Source organism: Scyliorhinus torazame, chromosome 17 (genome assembly GCF_047496885.1).
Source record: "Scyliorhinus torazame isolate Kashiwa2021f chromosome 17, sScyTor2.1, whole genome shotgun sequence".
NCBI lineage: Eukaryota > Metazoa > Chordata > Chondrichthyes > Carcharhiniformes > Scyliorhinidae > Scyliorhinus > Scyliorhinus torazame.
In genome coordinates, this window is record NC_092723.1 from 89,084,794 (window position 1) to 89,105,597 (window position 20,804).

Sequence of the window (20,804 nt, forward strand, 5' to 3'; positions counted from 1 at the left end):
GGGAAATTAAAAACAGCGCGGGAGCTGAGTGAGCCGGGACAGTGAAAACAGCACGAGAGGCGAGTGAGCCGGGACATTGAAAACAGCACGGGAGCGGAGTGAGCCAGGACATTGAAAACAGCGCGGGAGATTTAAAAAGCGCAGGAGCTGCGAGTCAGAGCGGAGATTTTATAAGATCGCAGCCTAGTTTCGGGAGCCGTTCGGAGGAGGAGGAGCAGTCTCTGTCAGGGAGAGAACCTGAGAACATCTAAGACACTCAGAAGGTAAGAAAGTGATTTTTACTCATTTTTACTTTTATACCTTTTTCAAATTGTGTGTGGGGGGGGAAACTGCAGTGACATCACAGAAAAGCTGTGACCTGAGTGGCTGGTTGGGAATCTACACTAAATTAAAAAAATTAAGCATTGGTAATTAATTAAACATAATTACTTAATTATAATTTAGTGGGGTATCTAATCCAGAGATCGGAGAGTACTATATTTAGCTTTCGCATTTATATTAGAAATCTAGTGCGAGGAAACAGATAGTTAACAGTAACTTTGAAAAAATGTAAAAATAAATATTTTTCAAAATTTTTGAAAACTTTTAATTTTAATTAATTGACGCAATGTCAGTTAGAGGGGTGCAGTGCTCTGACTGTGAGATGTGACAGATCCGGGAGGCTTCCAGCGTCCCGGATGGCTTCATCTGCAGAATGTGCACCCAATTGGAGCTCCTCAAAGACCGCATGGTTCGGTTGGAGCAGCAATTGGATGCACTTAGGAGCATGCAAGTGGCGGAAAGCGTCATAGATCAGTTATATAAATGTGGTCACACCCAAGGTGCAGGCAGAGAAATGGGTGACCACCAGAAAGGGCAGGCAGTCAGTGCAGGAATCCCCTGTGGTTGTCCCCCTCTCGAACAGATATACCCCTTTGGATACTGTCGGGGGGGATAGCCTATCAGGGGAAAACAGCAGCAGCCAGGGCAGTGGCACCACGGCTGACTCCGATTTTCAGAAGGGGGGGTCAAAGCGCAGAAGAGCAATAGTAATCGGGGACTCTATAGTCAGGGGCACAGATAGGCGCTTCTGTGGACGTGAAAGAGACTCCAGGATGGTATGTTGCCTCCCTGGTGTCAGGGTCCAGGATGTCTCTGAACGGGTAGAGGGTATCCTGAAGGGGGAGGGCAAACAGGCAGAGGTCGTTGTACATATTGGTACTAACGACATAGGCAGGAAGGGGCATGAGGTCCTGCAGCAGGAGTTCAGGGAGCTAGGCAGAAAGTTAAAAGACAGGACCTCGAGGGTTGTAATCTCGGGATTACTTCCCGTGCCACGTGCCAGTGAGGCTAGAAATAGGAAGATAGAGCAGCTAAACACGTGGCTAAACAGCTGGTGTAGGAGAGAGGGTTTCCGTTATCTGGACCACTGGGAGCTCTTCCGGGGCAGGTGTGACCTATATAAGGACAGGTTGCATCTAAACCAGAGAGGCATAAATATCCTGGCCACGAGGTTTGCGAGTGTCACACGGGAGGGTTTAAACTAGTATGGCAAGGGGGTGGGCACGGGAGCAATAAGTCAGGTGAGAGCATTGAAGGAGAACTAGGGAATAGGGACAGTGGGGCTCTGAGGCAGAGCAGACAGGGAGAAGTTGCTGAACACAGCGGGTCTGGTGGCCTGAAGTGCATATGTTTTAATGCAAGAAGTATTACGGGTAAGGTAGATGAACTTCGAGCTTGGATTAGTACTTGGAACTATGATGTTGTTGCCATTACAGAGACCTGGTTGAGGGAAGGGCAGGATTGGCAGCTAAACGTTCCAGGATTTAGATGTTTCAGGCGGGATAGAGGGGGACGTAAAAGGGGAGGCAGAGTTGCGCTACTGGTTAGGGAGAATATCACAGCTGTACTGTGGGAGGACACCTCAGAGGGCAGTGAGGCTATATGGGTAGAGATCAGGAATAAGAAGGGTGCAGTCACAATGTTGGGGGTTTACTACAGGCCTCCCAACAGCCAGCAGGAGATAGAGGAGCAGATAGGTAGACAGATTTTGGAAAAGAGTAAAAACAACAGGGTTGTGGTGATGGGAGACTTCAACTTCCCCAATATTGACTGGGACTCACTTAGTGCCAGGGGCTTAGACGGGGCGGAGTTTGTAAGGAGCATCCAGGAGGGCTTCTTAAAACAATATGTAGACAGTCCAACTAAGGAAGGGGCGGTACTGGACCTGGTATTGGGGAATGAGCCCGGCCAGGTGGTAAATGTTTCAGTAGGGGAGCATTTCGGTAACAGTGACCACAATTCAGTAAGTTTTAAAGTAATGGTGGACAAGGAGAAGAGTGGTCCTAGGATGAATGTGCTAAATTGGGGGAAGGCTAATTATAACAATATTAGGCGGGAACTGAAGAACATAGATTGGGGGCGGATGTTTGAGGGCAAATCAACATCTGACATGTGGGAGGCTTTCAAGTGTCAGTTGAAAGGAATTCAGGATCGGCATGTTCCTGTGAGGAAGAAGGATAAATACGGCAATTTTCGGGAACCTTGGAGAACAAGAGATATTATAGGCCTCTTCAAAAAGAAAAAGGAGGCATTTGACAGGGCTAAAAGGCTGAGAACAAACGAAGCCTGCGTGGAATATAAGGAAAGTAGGAAGGAACTTAAGCAAGGAGTCAGGAGGGCTAGAAGGGGTCACAAAAAGCCATTGGCAAATAGGGTTAAGGAAAATCCCAAGGCTTTTTACACGTACATAAAAAGCAAGAGGGTAGCCAGGGAAAGGGTTGGCCCACTGATGGATAGGCAAGGGAATCTATGTGTGGAGCCAGAGGAAAGGGGCGAGGTACTAAATGAATACTTTGCATCAGTATTCACCAAAGAGAAGAAATTGGTAGATGTTGAGTCTGGTGAAGGGTGTGTAGATAGCCTGGGTCACATTGAGATCCAAAAGGACAAGGTGTTGGGTGTCTTAAAAAATATTAAGATAGATAAGTCCCCAGGGCCTGATGGGATCTACTCCAGAATACTGAAGGAGGCTGGAGAGGAAATTGCTGAGGCCTTGACAGAAATCTTTGGATCCTCACTGTCTTCAGGGGATGTCCCGGAGGACTGGAGAATAGCCAATGTTGTTCCTCTGTTTAAGAAGGGTAGCAAGGATAATCCAGGGAACTGCAGGCCGGTGGGCCTTACTTCAGTGGTAGGGAAATTACTGGAGAGAATTCTTCGAGACAGGATCTACTCCCATTTGGAAGCAAATGGACGTATTAGTGAGAGGCAGCATGGCTTTGTGAAGGGGAGGTCGTGTCTCACTAACTTGATGGAGTTTTTCGAGGTCACTAAGATGATTGATGCAGGTACGGCAGTCGATGTTGTCTATATGGACTTCAGTAAGGCCTTTGACCAGGTCCCTCACGGTAGACTAGTACAAAAGGTGAAGTCACACGGGATCAGGGGTGAGCTGGCAAGGTGGATACAGAACTGGCTAGGTCATCGAAGGCAGAGAGTAGCAATGGAAGGATGCTTTTCTAATTGGAGGGCTGTGACCAGTGGCGTTCCACAGGGATCAGTGCTGGGACCTTTGCTCTTTGTAGTATATATAAATGATTTGGAGGAAAATGTAACTGGTCTGATTAGTAAGTTTGCAGACGACACAAAGGTTGGTGGAATTACGGATAGCGATGAGGACTGTCAGAGGATACAGCAGGATTTAGATTGTTTGGAGACTTGGGCGGAGAGATGGCAGATGGAGTTTAATCCGGACAAATGTGAGGTAATGCATTTTGGAAGGTCTAATGCAGGTAGGGAATATACAGTGAATGGTAGAACCCTCAAGAGTATTGAAAGTCAAAGAGATCTAGGAGTACAGGTCCACAGGTCACTGAAAGGGGCAACACAGGTGGAGAAGGTAGTCAAGAAGGCATACGGCATGCTTGCCTTCATTGGCCGGGGCATTGAGTATAAGAATTGGCAAGTCATGTTGCAGCTGTGTGGAATCTTAGTTAGGCCACACTTGGAGTATAGTGTTCAATTCTGGTCGCCACACTACCAGAAGGATGTGGAGGCTTTACAGAGGGTTCAGAAGAGATTTACCAGAATGTTGCCTGGTATGGAAGGCATTAGCTATGAGGAGCGGTTGAATAAACTAGGTTTGTTCTCACTGGAACGAAGGAGGTTGAGGGGCGACCTGATAGAGGTCTACAAAATTATGAGGGGCATAGACAGAGTGGATAGTCAGAGGCTTTTCCCCGGGGTAGAGGGGTCAATTACTAGGGGGCATAGGTTTAAGGTGAGAGGGGCAAGGTTTAGAGTAGATGTACGAGGCAAGTTTTTTTATGCAGATGGTAGTGGGTGCCTGAAACTCGCTACCGGAGGTGGTGGTGGAAGCGGGGACGATAGTGACATTTAAGGGGTATATTGACAAACACATGAATAGGATGGGAATAGAGGGATACGGACCCAGGAAGTGTAGAAGATTGTAGTTTCGTCGGGCAGCATGGTCGTCACGGGCTTGGAGGGCCGAAGGGCCTGTTCCTGTGCTGTACATTTCTTTGTTCTTTGTTCTATAACTTGCTGCACTAGATTACTCAACAGTTCGCCAGTCTATAACTTGCTGCACTAGATTACTCAACAGTTCACCAGTCTCTAACGTGCTGCACTAGGTTACTCACAGTTCACCAGCCTATAGCATGCAGCATGAGGATACTGAACAGTTCCCCAGTCAGGAGGCTACTCAACAATTCACCAGTCTGTAACTTGGTGCGCTAGGCTACTCCTCAACTGCTCACCAGTCTATAACTTGCTGCATTAGGTTACTCCTCAACCGTTCACCAGTGCGTAACTTGCAGCACTGGGTTACTCAACAGTCTATAACTTGCTGCATTTGGTTACTCCTCAACAGTTCACCAGTCTTTAAACTTGCTGCATTAGGTTACTCAACAGTTCACCAGTCTATAACGTCTTACCAACAACCAAATCTTACCAACAACCAAAGTCAGACTAACCGGCCTATATTTTCCCATCTTCTGCCTCCTTCCCTTCTTGAGCAGGGATGTTACATTAACTATTTTCCAATCCTCTGGGACCTTCCCTGCCTCCAGTTATTCCTGCAAAATCACCAACAATGCCTCCACAATCTCAGCTATCTCCTTCAGAACCCTGAGTCCATCCGGTCCGAGTGATTTATCTACCTTCAGACTTTGTGTCCCCAGCCATTGCCTACTCCATCTATGCCGTTCATAATTTTAGACATCTCAATTACATCCCCCCTCAATATCCTCTGCTCGAAGGAAAACAATCCAAGTCTATCCAATCTCTCTTCATAACAAATTCTCCAACCCAGGCAACGTCCTGATAAATCTCCTCTACACCCTTTCCAATGCAATCACATCCCTCATACAACGTGGATTCCAGAACTGCACACAATACTCCAGCTGTGGCCAAACCAATGTTTTACACAGTTCTAGCATAACCCCCTGCTCTTAAACTCGATGCCTCGGCTGATCAAGGAAAGTATGCCATATGATTTCTTAAACGCTGTATTCACTTGCTCGGCCAACTTAAGGGACCATTTCACATGCACACCAAGAATCCTCTGATCCTCAGTGCTTCCCAGGGACCTGCCGTCATGCGTAACTGGGAAAAGACAAAAAGATGAATTCTGGGAGCCAAGCAGCAAAGATCTGAAATGGCGTCTTTTGGGGCTCGTGGTAATTACGTGTGGCTGTCTTGAGTTTTGAGGCTGTCTTGAGTTTTGAGGCTTCCTCCTTTAGGAGTGAACGAACCAAATCTCCACCTGGAAAATAGAGTGTTGTGGGACCCAGTAGCTGAGAATACTATATGTATATATATTGAGTGGGAATGTTTCTATTTCTGTCGGACCATCTTTGTTGCAGTGACTATTTAAACTGATATCCATCATTTCTCTGTTGGTTTTGGGTTTGGCTGTTGTAAAACAAGTATTAAAAGTTGAAAATCTTGTCCCTCAATTCCCTTTGTCGGCCTTGTTTGGGTATTCCTTTCTTTTCAGGTTAACGGTCTCTGCAAGGATCATAACACTACATACATTTACACCGCTTTCACCAAACCCAGGTTCCTTTGCTATTTGCCTGCATTTCTGAACTATCAATTTATTACCGTAGTGCTACTCAGTCCTGCATGCAGCCAATTTCTCTCTTTCCTCATGCCTCACCCTGGTCCCCAACTCATGTCAAAAACAATTTCCATGTACAGGTATGAGACTCGTTCTCATGGCATCTTACCCTCTCAGTCGTCTCTGGTGGATGGAATTTCTCAGACTGATTACACCAATGATTTTCCACGTACTGTTTGAGAATTACAGATGCCAACTGTGGAGGAGAAGGGGGTGATTAAATGCTTTTGATCATATACATGCCATGATAAAAACAGCTTCCGCCAAACTACTATTTGTATTCTGTTGGGTTCAGTTTCACTGGTCTTGCCATAAGCAGAAGCTTACTGTTCTTTGTTCGCCAGAGTAGGAATTGGTGGATGTTGAGTTTGCTAGTGTCACACGGGAGGGTTTAAACTAGTATGACAGGGGGGTGGGCACCGGAGCAATAGGTCAGAAGGTGAGAGCATTGAGGGAGAACTAGGGAATAGGGACAGTGGGGCTCAGATGGCAGAGCAGACAGGGAGACGTTGCTGAACACAGCGGGTCTGGTGGCCTTAAGTGCATATGTTTTAATGCAAGAAGTATTACGGGTAAGGCAGATAAACGCAAGAGCTTGGAACTATGATGTTGTTGCCATTACAGAGACCTGGTTGAGGGAAGGACAGGATTGGCAGCTAAACGTTCCAGGATTTAGATGTTTCACGCGGGATAGAGGGGGATGTAAAAGGGGTGGCGGAGATGCGCTACTGGTTATGGAGAATATCACAGCTGTACTACGGGAGGACACCTCAGAGGGCAGTGAGGCTATATGGGTAGAGATCAGGAATAAGAAGGGTGCAATCACAATGTTGGGGGTTTACTACAGGCCTCCCAGATTTTGAAAACGAGAAAAAACAACAGGGTTGTGGTGATAGGAGACTTCAACTTCCCCAATCTTTACTGGGACTCACTTAGTGCTCGCGGCTTGGACGGGGCAGAGTTTGTAAGGAACGTCCAGGAGGGCTTCTGAAAACAATATGTAGACAGTCCAACGAGGGAAGGGGATGTACTGGACCTGGTATTGGGGAATGAGCCTGGCCAGGTGGTAGAAGTTTCAGTAGGGGAGCATTTCGGGAACAGTGACCACAATTCAGTAAGTTTTAAAGTGCTGGTGGACAAGGATAAGAGTGGTCCTAGGTTGAATGTGCTAAATTGGGGGAAGGTTAATTATAACAATATTAGGCGGGAACTGAAGAACCTAGATTGGGGGCGGATGTTTGAGGGTAAATCAACATCTGACATGTGGGAGGCTTTCAAGTGTCAGTTGAAAGGAATTGAGGACCGGCATGTTCCTGTGAGGAAGAAGGATAAATACGGCAAATTTCAGGAACCTTGGATAACGCGAGATATTGTAGGACTCGTCAAAAAGAAAAAGGAGGCATGTCAGGGCTAAAAGGCTGGGAACAGACGAAGCCTGCGTGGAATATAAGGAAAGTAGGAAGGAACTTAAGCAAGGAGTCAGGAGGGCTAGAAGGGGTCACGAAAAGTCATTGGCAAATAGGGTTAAGGAAAATCCCAAGGCTTTTTACACGTACATAAAAAGCAAGAGGGTAGCCAGGGAAAGAGTTGGCCCACTGAAGGATAGGCAAGGGAATCAATGTGTGGAGCCAGAGGAAATGGGCGAGATATGAAATGAATACTTTGCATCTATATTCACCAAAGAGAAGGAATTGGTGGATGTTCAGTCTGGAGAAGGGTGTGTAGCCTGGGTCATATTGAGATCCAAAAAGGCGAGGTGTTGGGCGTCTTGAAAAATATTAAGGTAGACAAGTCCCCAGGGCCTGATGGGATCTACTCCAGAATACTGAAGGAGGCTAGAGAGGAAATTGCTGAGGCCTTGACAGAAATCTTTGGATCCTCACTGTCTTCAGGTGATGTCCCGGAGGACTGGAGAATAGCTAATGTTGTTCCTTTATTTAAGAAGGGTAGCAAGGATAATCCAGGGAACTACAGGCTGGTGAGCCTTAAGTCAGTGGTGGGGAAATTACTGGAGAGAATTCTTCGAGACAGGATCTACTCCCATTTGGAAGCAAATGGACGTATTAGTGAGAGGCAGCATGGTTTTGTGAAGGGGAGGTCATGTCTCACTAACTTGATGGAGTTTTTCGAAGAGGTCACAAAGATGATTGATGCAGGTAGGGCAGCGGACGTTGTCTATATAGACTTCAGTAAGGCCTTTGACAAGGCCCTCATGGTAGACTGGTACAAAAAGTGAAGTCACATGGGATCAGGGATGAGCTGGCAAGGTGGATACAGAACTGGCTAGGTCATAGAAGGCAGAGAGTAGCAATGGAAGGGTGCTTTTCTAATTGGAAGGCTGTGACTAGTGGTGTTCCGCAGGGATCAGTGCTGGGACCTTTGCTGTTTGTAGTATATATAACTGATTTGGAGGAAAATGTAACTGGTCTGATTAGTAAGTTTGCAGACGACACAAAGGTTGGTGGAATTGCGGATAGCGATGAGGACTGTCAGAGGATACAGCAAGATTTAGATTGTTTGGAGACTTGGGTGGAGAGATGGTAGATGGAGTTTAATCCGGACAAATGTGAGGAATTCATTTTGGAAGGTCTAATGCAGATAGGGAATATACAGTGAATGGTAGAATCCTCAAGAGTATTGAAAGTCAGAGATCTAAGTGTACAGATCCACAGGTCACTGAAAGGGGCAACACAGGTGGAGGTCATATTTACAGCATGGAAACAAGCCCTTCGGCCCAACTTATCCATGCCACCCAGTAGTTTATATGATGGCGAGATCCAGGGTTACAGTAATGACTCCACACTCCATACAATGAACATGGATTACATGTTTGCATGTTTATTCTCCCGGATCTTGAAGAAAGTCTGATCAACATTTCATTGGGAGAAAGCCCAATGTAAACTGACAAACTACATTCATTTCACCTCTAAGACACAAACAATTTACATAGCAACATACATAGAAAATAGGAAGAGGAGGCCATTCGGCCCTTCGACCATGTTCTGCCATTCATTATGATCATGGCTGATCATCAAGTTCAATACCCTGATCCTGCCTTCACCCCCCCCCCCCCCCCACCCCCCCCCAATATCCCTTGATCCCTTTATCCCAAGAGGTATGTCTTACTCCTTCCTGAAATAATGCAACGTATTTGCCTCAACTAATTCATGGTAATGAATTCCACAGATTCACCACAGATTCTGGGTGAAGAAATTTCTCCTCACCTCAGTCCGAAAAGGTTTTCCCCTTACCATCAAACTATGACCTCTAGTACTGGATTCCCCCACCATCAGGAACATTCTTCCTGAATCTACCCTATCTAAGCCTGTTAGAATTATTTTTAAATATAAGTTTAGAGTACCCAATTATTTTTTTCAATTAAGGGCAATTTAGCATGGCCTATCCACTTAACCTGCACATCTTTTGGGTTGTGGGGGCGAGACCCACGCAGGCACGGGGAAGAATGTGCAAACTCCACACAGTGACCTGGGGCCGGGACCGAACACGTAATCCTGTTAGAATTTTTAAAGTTTCTATGAGATCCCCTCTCACTCTAAACTCTCATGAATCTAATCCTAACCAAAGTTGTTTTGAATTTTATTTTGTCACACCCGTCACGCAAAAAAGCTCATTATACTGCACTGTACCATAGAAGATTAGGGCAGCACGGTAGCACAAGTGATTAGCACTGTGGCTTCACAGCGCCAGGGTCCCAGGTTCGATTCCCCGCTGGGTCACTGTCTGTGCGGAGTTTGCACGTTCTCCCCGTGTCCGCGTGGGTTTCCTCCGGGTGCTCCGGTTTCCTCCCACAGTCCAAAGACGTGCAGGTTAGGTGGATTGGCCATGATCAATTACCCGTAGTGTCCATAAGGGTTGGGAGGGGTTATTGGGTTGCGGGGATAAGGTGGAAGTGAGGGATTAATGTGGGTCGGTGCAGACTCGATGGGCCGAATGGCCTCCTTCTGCACTGTATGTTCTATGTAATTCTATGTAATAAAATTGAGATTACAGCCTGGCAGATCTCTAAAACTAGTCAGGGGTAAAGCGAGAGAAAGAGATCTCCATCTCCTTCACTTTGTCTTCATGTTCTAAACCAATAAGAAGCCAAGACTTGGTCATCTCTGATCTTCACCTAGCTCTGTGCCAGTAATTGGTTGCCAAGCCAACCTACCAGTACCGGCTTAGATATGGGTCCCCTGGCAGGTGAAATCAATGGCGCCATTCCAACATATGATGTGAAGACCACACTATTTCTCAATGACAATACAGAAAACAAATATTTGTGACAGATGTTTTGCCTGCTTCTAGCTGTTAGATTGAATAAACTTCCTCATATAGCTTGCGATGTGTGGATCAAGCCACAACAAAAACAGTGAAACCTACAGAATATGATAACTTTGGAAAGGCATCAGCTGTCCATTGTTTTGCAGGTCTCATTTTCGCAATGATCATTTTGTATGCACAATACAGATAAATGCTCAGAAGGGCAGCATGGTGGTGCAGTGATTAGCACTGCTGCCTCACGGCACCGAGCACCCGGTTTCGATCCCAGTCCACTGTCTGTGTTGGATTTGCACATTCTCATGGTGTCTGCGTGGGTCTCCAGGGGCAGGCAATAGTTGCCAGGTTCACGGCATTGTGGCTGGCTCTGCTGCGCAGGAGTGCAGGACAAAGACTGGCAGAGGAATCGTGACACGGGATTCGATAATCAGGGGAGTAAACAGGCGTTTCTGCTGATGCAAACAAGACTCCTGAAAGGCATGTTGCCTCCTGGGTGCAAGAGTCCTGGATGTCTCAGAGCAGCTGCAGGACTTTCTTAAGGGGGACGGTGAACAGCCAACTGTCGTGGTGCATATAGGCACCAACGATATAGGTAAAAAACAGGATGAGGTCCTACATGATGAATATAGGGAGTTAGGAGCTGAACTAAAAAGTAGGACCTCAAAAGTAGTAATGTCGGGATTGCTACCAGTGCCACGTGCTAGTCGGAGTAGGAATGACAGGATAATATCATTTGAGCGTACCTAAAGAAATGGGTGTTTAAGAAATGTATTTTTGAGAAATGGGTGTTTATAAATGGGTGTGCTAAAAAGATTGTGGAGTTACTTAAATTCTTTAATAGATATGGACTACCCACAGAAATACAATCGGCTCAAGGATCAAATTTTACCTCAAGGTTATTCAAAGAAGTTATGGATAGTTTAGGAATAAAACAATTTAAATCAACTGCGTACCATCCAAAATCGCAGGGAGCATTAGAAAGGTGGCATCAGACATTTAAGACAATGTTGTGGGCTTATTGTCACTATTATCCAGAGGATTGGGATAAAGGAATCCCATTTGTACTGTTTGCAATTAGGGATGCATCTAATGAGTCAACCAAATTTAGTCCTTTTGAACTAATCTTTGGTCATGAGGTAAGAGGACCACTTAAATTGATTAAGGAAAAATTGGTGAGTGAGAAATCAGAACTTACATTATTGGATGGAAGCTCAGAACTAGAACAAACAGAGTTGTTATCTCTGGGTTGTTGCCCGTGCCACATGATAGTGAGATGAGGAATAGGGAGAGAGAGCATTTAAACACGTGGCTACAAGGATGGTGCAGGCGGGAGGGATTCAGATTTTTGGATAACTGGGGCTCTTTCTGGGGAAGGTGGGACCTCTACAGACAGGATGGTCTACATCTGAACCTGAGGGGCACAAATATCCTGGGGGGGAGATTTGTTAGTGCTCTTTGGGGGGGTTTAAACTAATGCAGCAGGGGCATGGGAACCTGGATTGTAGTTTTAGGGTAAGGGAGAATGAGAGTATAGAGGTCAGGAGCACAGATTTGACGTCGCAGGAGGGGGCCAGTGTTCAGGTAGGTGGTTTGAAGTGTGTCTACTTCAATGCCAGGAGTATACGAAACAAGGTAGGGGAACTGGCAGCATGGGTTGGTACCTGGGACTTCGATGTTGTGGCCATTTCGGAGACATGGATAGAGCAGGGACAGGAATGGATGTTGCAGGTTCCGGGGTTTAGGTGTTTTAGTAAGCTCAGAGAAGGAGGCAAAAGAGGGGGAGGTGTGGCGCTGCTAGTCAAGAGCAGTATTACGGTGGCGGAGAGGATGCTAGATGGGGACTCTTCTGCCGAGGTAGTATGGGCTGAAGTTAGAAACAGGAAAGGAGAGGTCACCCTGTTGGGAGTTTTTTATAGGCCTCCTAATAGTTCTAGTGATGTAGAGGAAAGGATGGCGAAGATGATTCTGGATATGAGCGAAAGTAACAGGGTAGTTATTATGGGAGACTTTAACTTTCCAAATATTGACTGGAAAAGATATAGTTCGAGTACAATAGATGGGTCGTTTTTTGTACAGTGTGTGCAGGAGGGTTTCCTGAAACAATATGTTGACAGGCCAACAAGAGGCGAGGCCACGTTGGATTTGGTTTTGGGTAATGAACCAGGCCAGGTGTTGGATTTGGAGGTAGGAGAGCACTTTGGGGACAGTGACCACAATTCGGTGACGTTTACGTTAATGATGGAAAGGGATAAGTATACACCGCAGGGCAAGAGTTATAGCTGGGGGAAGGGCAATTATGATGCCATTAGACGTGACTTGGGGGGGATAAGGTGGAGAAGTAGGCTGCAAGTGTTGGGCACACTGGATAAGTGGGGCTTGTTCAAGGATCAGCTACTGCGTGTTCTTGATAAGTATGTACCGGTCAGACAGGGAGGAAGGCGTCGAGCGAGGGAACCGTGGTTTACCAAGGAAGTGGAATCTCTTGTTAAGAGGAAGAAGGAGGCCTATGTGAAGATGAAGTGTGAAGTTTCGGTTGGGGCGATGGGTAGTTACAAGGTAGCGAGGAAGGATCTAAAGAGAGAGCTAAGACGAGCAAGGAGGGGACATGAGAAGTATTTGGCAGGAAGGATCAAGGAAAACCCAAAAGCTTTCTATAGGTATGTCAGGAATAAGCGAATGACTAGGGAAAGAGTAGGACCAGTCAAGGACAGGGATGGGAAATTGTGTGTGGAGTCTGAAGAGATAGGCGAGATACTAAATGAATATTTTTTGTCAGTATTCACTCAGGAAAAAGATAATGTTGTGGAGGAGAATGCTGAGCCCCAGGCTAATAGAATAGATGGCATTGAGGTACGTAGGGAAGAGGTGTTGGCAATTCTGGACAGGCTGAAAATAGATAAGTCCCCGGGACCTGATGGGATTTATCCTAGGATTCTCTGGGAGGCCAGGGAAGAGATTGCTGGACCTTTGGCTTTGATTTTTATGTCATCATTGGCTACAGGAATAGTGCCAGAGGACTGGAGGACAGCAAATGTGGTCCCTTTGTTCAAAAAGGGGAGCAGAGACAACCCCGGCAACTATAGACCGGTGAGCCTCACGTCTGTAGTGGGTAAAGTCTTGGAGGGGATTATAAGAGACAAGATTTATAATCATCTAGATAGGAATAATATGATCAGGGATAGTCAGCATGGCTTTGTGAAGGGTAGGTCATGCCTCACAAACCTTATTGAGTTCTTTGAGAAGGTGACTGAACAGGTAGACGAGGGTAGAGCAGTTGATGTGGTGTATATGGATTTCAGCAAAGCGTTTGATAAGGTTCCCCACGGTAGGCTATTGCAAAAAATACGGAGGCTGGGGATTGAGGGTGATTTAGAGATGTGGATCAGAAATTGGCTAGCTGAAAGAAGACAGAGGGTGGTGGTTGATGGGAAATGTTCAGAATGGAGTACAGTCACAAGTGGAGTACCACAAGGATCTGTTCTGGGGCCGTTGCTGTTTGTCATTTTTATCAATGACCTAGAGGAAGGCGCAGAAGGGTGGGTGAGTAAATTTGCAGACGATACTAAAGTCGGTGGTGTTGTCGATAGTGTGGAAGGATGTAGCAGGTTACAGAGGGATATAGATAAGCTGCAGAGCAGGGCTGAGAGGTGGCAAATGGAGTTTAATGTAGAGAAGTGTGAGGTGATTCACTTTGGAAGGAATAACAGGAATGCGGAATATTTGGCTAATGGTAAAGTTCTTGAAAGTGTGGATGAGCAAAGGGATCTAGGTGTCCATGTACATAGATCCCTGAAAGTTGCCACCCAGGTTGATAGGGTTGTGAAGAAGGCCTATGGAGTGTTGGCCTTTATTGGTAGAGGGATTGAGTTCCGGAGTCGGGAGGTCATGTTGCAGCTGTACAGAACTCTGGTACGGCCGCATTTGGAGTATTGCGTACAGTTCTGGTCACCGCATTATAGGAAGGACGTGGAGGCTTTGGAGTGGGTGCAGAGGAGATTTACCAGGATGTTGCCTGGTATGGAGGGAAAATCTTATGAGGAAAGGCTGATGGACTTGAGGTTGTTTTCGTTGGAGAGAAGGTTAAGAGGAGACTTAATAGAGGCATACAAAATGATCAGGGGGTTGGATAGGGTGGACAGTGAGAGCCTTCTCCCGCGGATGGATATGGCTGGCACGAGGGGACATAACTTTAAACTGAGGGGTAATAGATATAGGACAGAGGTCAGAGGTAGGTTCTTTACGCAAAGAGTAGTGAGGCCGTGGAATGCCCTACCTGCTACAGTAGTGAACTCGCCAACATTGAGGGCATTTAAAAGTTTATTGGATAAACATATGGATGATAATGGCATAGTGTAGGTTAGATGGCTTTTGTTTCGGTGCAACATCGTGGGCCGAAGGGCCTGTACTGCGCTGGATTGTTCTATATTACATGTCAAATTTTAGGGAACGATTAAATAGAGCAGGTGAATTGGCTAGGCAACATTTAAAAGTTGCACAAAATGTGATGAAACGGGTAGCAGACAAGAAATCCAAAGTTCGTAGTTTTGCCAGTGGAGATAAAAGTTTTAGTGTTGTTACCAGTGGTAGGTGAACCTTTAAAAGCAAGGTTTTGTGGACCTTATCAGATTGAAAGGAAATTAAGTGAGGTGAATTATGTGGTAAAAACGTCAGAGAGAAGAAAAAACTCAACGAGTGTGTCATGTGAATATGCTTAAAAGGTACTTTGAAAGGGAAGGAGAGAAAAAGGAGGAGGTTTTAATGATTCTAACTCAAAGTGACAAACCAAATCCAGATGAGTTGGAATTTGACATACCTCAAATTAAATTGGAAAACGAGGATGGTCTTAAAAATTGGGATAAATTGTTGAGTTACGTTCCAGAGGAAAAACGAACTGACCTGAAAGAGTTATTGATATCACATGGGCATATTTGTGGAGATAAATTGGGAAGTACTCAAATGGCTATACATGTAAATGTGAGAAATGCTGTTCCAATCAAATAACATCCATACAGACTTAACCCTTAAAAATTGGCATAGGTTAACAAAGAGATTGAGTGTATGCTTAAAAATGGCAATAATTGAAGTGGGTTGCAGCCAATGGAGTTCATCCATAGTGATGGTACCTAAACCAGACGGTACCCAATGGTTGTGCGTGGACTATAGAAAGGTTAATGCAGTACAAGAACGGACTCTTATCCTATCCCACGTTTGGAGGATTGCATTGAAAAAGTGTGACAATCAGCTTTTATTTCCAAACTGGATTTACTTAAAGGTTACTGGCAAGTACCTTTATCCGAAAGGGCGAAGGAGATTTCAGCTTTTGTGACTCCAGATAGTATATACCAATTCAAAGTTATGCCATTTGGCATGAAAAACGCCCCAGCCACATTTCAATGGTTAACTAACAAAGTCGTTTCAGGATTACCCAATTGTGCGGTATACATCCACGATCTGGTAATTTTCAGCCAGACATGGACAGAACATTTGAAACATCTGAAGGAGTTATTCGATCGACTTCAGGAGGCGGGTTTGGTGATAAACCTAGCCAAAAGTGAATTTGGAAAGGCCCAAGTCACTTTCCTTGGCCATGCAATCGGACAGGGTCGAATTGTCCCACGGGATGTGAAAACAAAAGTTATTGGGGAGTTTCTGATACCCTCGACACGACGGGAAATAATGCGATTTCTTGGTATGAGTGGATTTTACCGGAAATTTGTACCGAGTTTTCGCAGTGTGGTCGCTCCACTGATGGACGTGTTCAAGAAGCCTAACAAATTCCAGTGGACAGTGGAGAGTCAACAGGCATTTGATGGCCTGAAGGCGGTGTTAACCACTGCTCCTATGTTAGCCATCCCAAATTATACAAAACCATTCAAAGTGGCAGTTGATGCGAGTGATGTGGGTGTAGAGAAGGGTGACGACGAAGGGCTAGAGCGATCTATTGGTTATTTTTCAAAGAAATTGAATTCTCACCAGAAAAAGTATTCCACGATTGAGAAGGAGACTTTGAGTTTGGTGCTGGATTTGCAACATTTTCACATTTATGTGACCAGCAATCCGTCTGACACCGTTAAAAAATACTGATCATAATCCGTTGACATTTTTGGAGCGATTCCGGAATAACAATGCAAGGCTGTTTCACTGGGGTTTATTGTTACAGCTATTTCATTCAAAAATAGTACATGTGGCGGGACGAGAAAACGTGATAGCCGATACTTTGTCACAAATGTGATGAACGGAAGCAGTTTCAGTTGGAGGAAGAAAGAAAGAAAAATGGACTATATTATACCTGTTTGCGTATGTTTTTTGAAACAAAAAAGGATATTTATTGTGTGCATTTGTTAAAGGATAGTGAAAAGGTGAAAAATGAAACCATCTTGAAGTTGATGGTTTATTTTTTGTTCTTGGGGGAGGTGTCATGTGAGTACCTTTAAGAAACGGGTGTTTAAGAAATGTACCTTTAAGAAATGGGTGTGTATATAAATATCTGTAGTGAGTACCTTTAAGAAATGGGTGTTTCTTACTGCAGTGATGTCAGAGAGGGGGTGGAGCTGGGCTGTATCAGCTTTTTACTTTCGTTTTAGGCTGTTTGCTGCAGGATGTGTTTTAGTTTAGTTTTCAGAGCTGGATAGCTGCAGTCACAGCCAGGTGTATTAGAGTCTCTCTCTGTAATCAAAAGACTGTAAATCGATCCTGGTGATTTAAAACTAATAACAGTAGTGACTTTAACCTGATGTGCTTGTGGTAAAAGGTGTTTTAAGTCTTATGGATGTTAAAAGGAGAGCTTAAAGGATTACTTAGTGTTGTATTCTTTGGGGGTTGTATTTGAATTAATGGTTGCGAAGATGTTCACTGTATGTTTTAAAAGGTTAACTTGAGTTCATAGAATAAACATTATTTTGCTTTAAAAAATACTTTTCCATTTCTGCTGTACCACATCTGTTGAGTGAGCCGTGTGCTCCCCATACCACAATCTATTATAAGTTGTGGGTCAGGTGAACTCCACGATACACTTTGGGGTTCTCTAAACCCTGGCCCATAACAATAGACAGGATGAATGCGTGGCTTGAGAGATGGTGCACGAGGGAGGGATTCAGATTTTTGGGACATTGCAACCGGTTCTGGGAGAGATGGGACCATTTCTGAGGAAGGATGTTCTTGCTCTCAAGGGAGTGCAGCAAAGGTTTACCAGACGGATTCCAGGGATGGCGGGACTGTCATACGAGAAGAGATTTACTAGATAAGGGTTGTTCTCGGTGGAGTTCAGGAAAATTAGGGGATCTCATAGAGATTTATAAAATAAATTATAACAGGATTAGACAGGGTAGATGCAGGAAAGATGTTCCCGATGGTGGGTGTGTCCAGAACCAGGGGTCACAGTCTAAGGATTCAGGGTAAGCATGGTAGCACAGTGAGTAGCACTGTTGCTTCACAGCTCCAGGGTCCCAGGTCCGATTCCCGGCTTGGGTCACTGTCTGTGTGGAGTCTGCACGTTCACCCCATGTCTGCGTGGGTTTCCTCCGAGTGCTCCGTTTTCCTCCCACAATCACGAAAGACGTGCTGTTAGATGAATTGGACATTCTGAATTCTCCCTCTCTGTACCAGAACACGCGTCAGAATGTGGCGACTAGGGGCTTTTCACAGTAACTTCATTGCAGTGTTAATGTAAGCCTACTTATGACAATAAAGATTATTATTGTTATAAACCATTTCAGACAGATATAAAGAGGCATTTCTTCACCCAGAGTCGTGAGCCTGTGGAATTCATTCCCACAGCAAGTAGTTGATGCTAAAACATTGAATATATTCAAGAGGCGGCTAGATATAGCACTTGGGGCGAATGGGATCAAAGACTATGGGAAGAAAGCAGGATTAGGCTGAGTTGGATGATCAGCCATGATCGCGATAAATGGCAGAGCAGGCTCGAAGGGCCAAAAGGCCTCCTCCTGCTCCTATATCTTCTATGTATCTCACCCCCACAATCGAAAGATATGATGGGTAGGTGGATTGGCCAAGCTAAATTGCCCCATAATTGGAAAAAAAAAATGAATTGGGTACTTTAAATTTATTAAAACAAGATGCTCAGAAGAATGAAAAGTTATTTTCCCAACATCCACAGCAGCAGGGAAGCCACTATATCCCAGGGGAAGGAAGAGCTTTGCAACTATCTGGAAATTGCAATTTCTCTGTTGCTCTCAATGCTGGATAAAGAGCTCTACATTCCACAAAAGCCATTTCTTTCACCATACCCACTGTCACCTGGCATCAGTGTGCTTATATTGTTTTTAAGCTGTAAAAGGGTTTGGTGCTGTCAAGGTTGTCCATTGTGTTTTTGAGAGGGTTCATGGTCCCAGAGTGCCTCTGATATATTTTACTATGCAAATTGTCCATGTCACTGTGTAAGCATGTCTTTTGTTTTGAACACAGTACGAAGTCTTACAACACCAGGTTAAAGTCCAACAGGTTTGTTTCGATGTCACTAGCTTTCGGAGCGCTGCTCCTTCCTCAGGTGAATGAAGAGGTATGTTCCAGAAACACATATATAGACAAATTCAAAGATGCCAAACAATGCTTGGAATGCGACCATTAGCAGGTGATTAAATCTTTACAGATCCAGAGATGGGGTAACCCCAGGTTAAAGAGGTGTGAATTACATCAAGCCAGGACAGTTGGTAGGATTTCACAGGCCAGATGGTGGGGGATGAATGTAATGTGACATGAATCCCAGGTCCCGGTTGAGGCCGCACTCATTTTGTTTTGAAAGTACAGTTCTTGGGGATATCTTTCTTCAGGTTTCATTGCAATAATGTGTAGATATAAATTAACTAAAATTCACTTCAACACCAAAAAGTCCAAAAGTTAAATGCTTGAAGTTCAAATTCCCTTGTCCAATTAGTCTATTCCAGAGCAATATTGCCATGACATTCTGCACATACCTGTCGTATAGCCAGAACACCCTGGGGATCCACTGTCAGCTCTGCCAAGTGAACACCAAACTCTGAAACAGAACACATCAAAACAATCCATTCATAAATAAAGACTCTGGGGGACAAAAGCGGCAAATTAAAAGTCAAGGATAACATCAGGTTAAAAGAGGCTTCTATTATGGTCAAGTGCAGCAATTCTGAACACTGGACCTTTTAGATACCTAGAAAAGATTAACACAAATATTGATAAAGAAGGAGAAGCTAGAATGTGACTGAAAAACAGCATGGCCAATCCATAACAGTTTATAACAATATGCAAAATGAAAATAGCAAAACCAAATGTGGATCCCTTAAAGCATACATAGGTACATAGAAGACAGGAGCAGGAGGAGGCCACACTTGGAGTGTAGTATTCAATTCTGGTCACCACACTACCAGAAGGATGTGGAGGCTTTGGAGAGGGTGCAGAAGAGATTTAGCAGAATGTTCTCTGGTTTGGAGGGCAATAGCTGTAGAACATAAAACATAGTGCAGAATGAGGCTATTCGGCCCCTCGAGTCTGCACCGACCCACTTAAGCCCTCACTTCCACCCTATCCTTAACCCAATAACCCCTCCTCACCTTTTTGGACACTAATGGCAAATTAGCATGGCCAATCCATCTCACCTGCACGTCTTTGTACTGAGCTATGAGGAGAGGTTGAATAAACTTGGTTTGTTCTCACTGGAACGACAGAGGTTGAGGGACGACCTGATAGAGGTCTGCAAACTTATGAGGGGCATAGACAGAGTGGATCGTCAGAGGCTTTTTCCCAGGGTAAGAGGGGTAAATTATTAGGGGGCATAGGTTTAAGGAGCGAGGAGATGAACGAGGCAAGTTTTTTTTTTTTTTACACAGAGGCTAGTGGGTGCCTGGAACTCGCTGCCGGAGGTGGTGCTGGAAGCAGGGACGATAGTGACATCTTGACAAATACATGAATAGGATGGTAATAGAGGGTACGGACCCCGGAAGAGTGGAAGATTTTAGTTTCGACGGGCAGCATGGTCGGCACAGGCTTGGAGGGCCGAAGGGCCTGTTCCTGTGCTGTACTTTTCTTTGTTCTTTGAGGCCTTTTGGCCCTTCGAGCCTGCTCCGCCATTCATCACGATCATGGCTTCTCATCCAACTCAATAGCCTAATCCTGCTTTCTTCCCACAGCTTTTGAGCCCATTCTCCCCAAGTGCTATATCTAGCCGCCTCTTGAATATATTCGATGTTTTAGCATCAACTACTTCCTGTGGTAATGAATTCCACTGGTGCACCACTCTTTGGGTGAAGAAATGTCTCCTTATATCTGTCCGAAATGGTTTACCCTGAATCCTCAGACTGTGGCCCTGGTTCTGGACACACCCATCATTGGTAACATCTTCCCTGCATCTACCTTGTCTAGTCCCGTTAAAATTTTAGAAGTCTCTATGAGATCCCCCCTCATT

At 45.0% G+C, this 20,804-nt stretch overlaps 1 protein-coding gene across 4 annotated transcripts in view; it reads right to left on the reverse strand.

The window, feature by feature from the left end:
- Positions 1-20,804, reverse strand: part of ipo9 (importin 9) — a 267,453-nt gene that overhangs the window by 220,114 nt on the left and 26,535 nt on the right. For 3 of the 4 annotated variants that reach the window (XM_072480721.1, XM_072480720.1, XM_072480719.1), the window contains exons 2-3: positions 19,342-19,403; positions 6,234-6,320 (exon numbers count right to left, since the gene is read on the reverse strand). In XM_072480721.1, coding sequence (XP_072336822.1) covers positions 6,234-6,320; positions 19,342-19,403 — 149 coding nt within the window. Of the gene's footprint in view, positions 1-6,233; positions 6,321-19,341; positions 19,405-20,804 lie in introns of those variants that run through there. The other variant, XM_072480722.1, reaches the window with a different exon arrangement.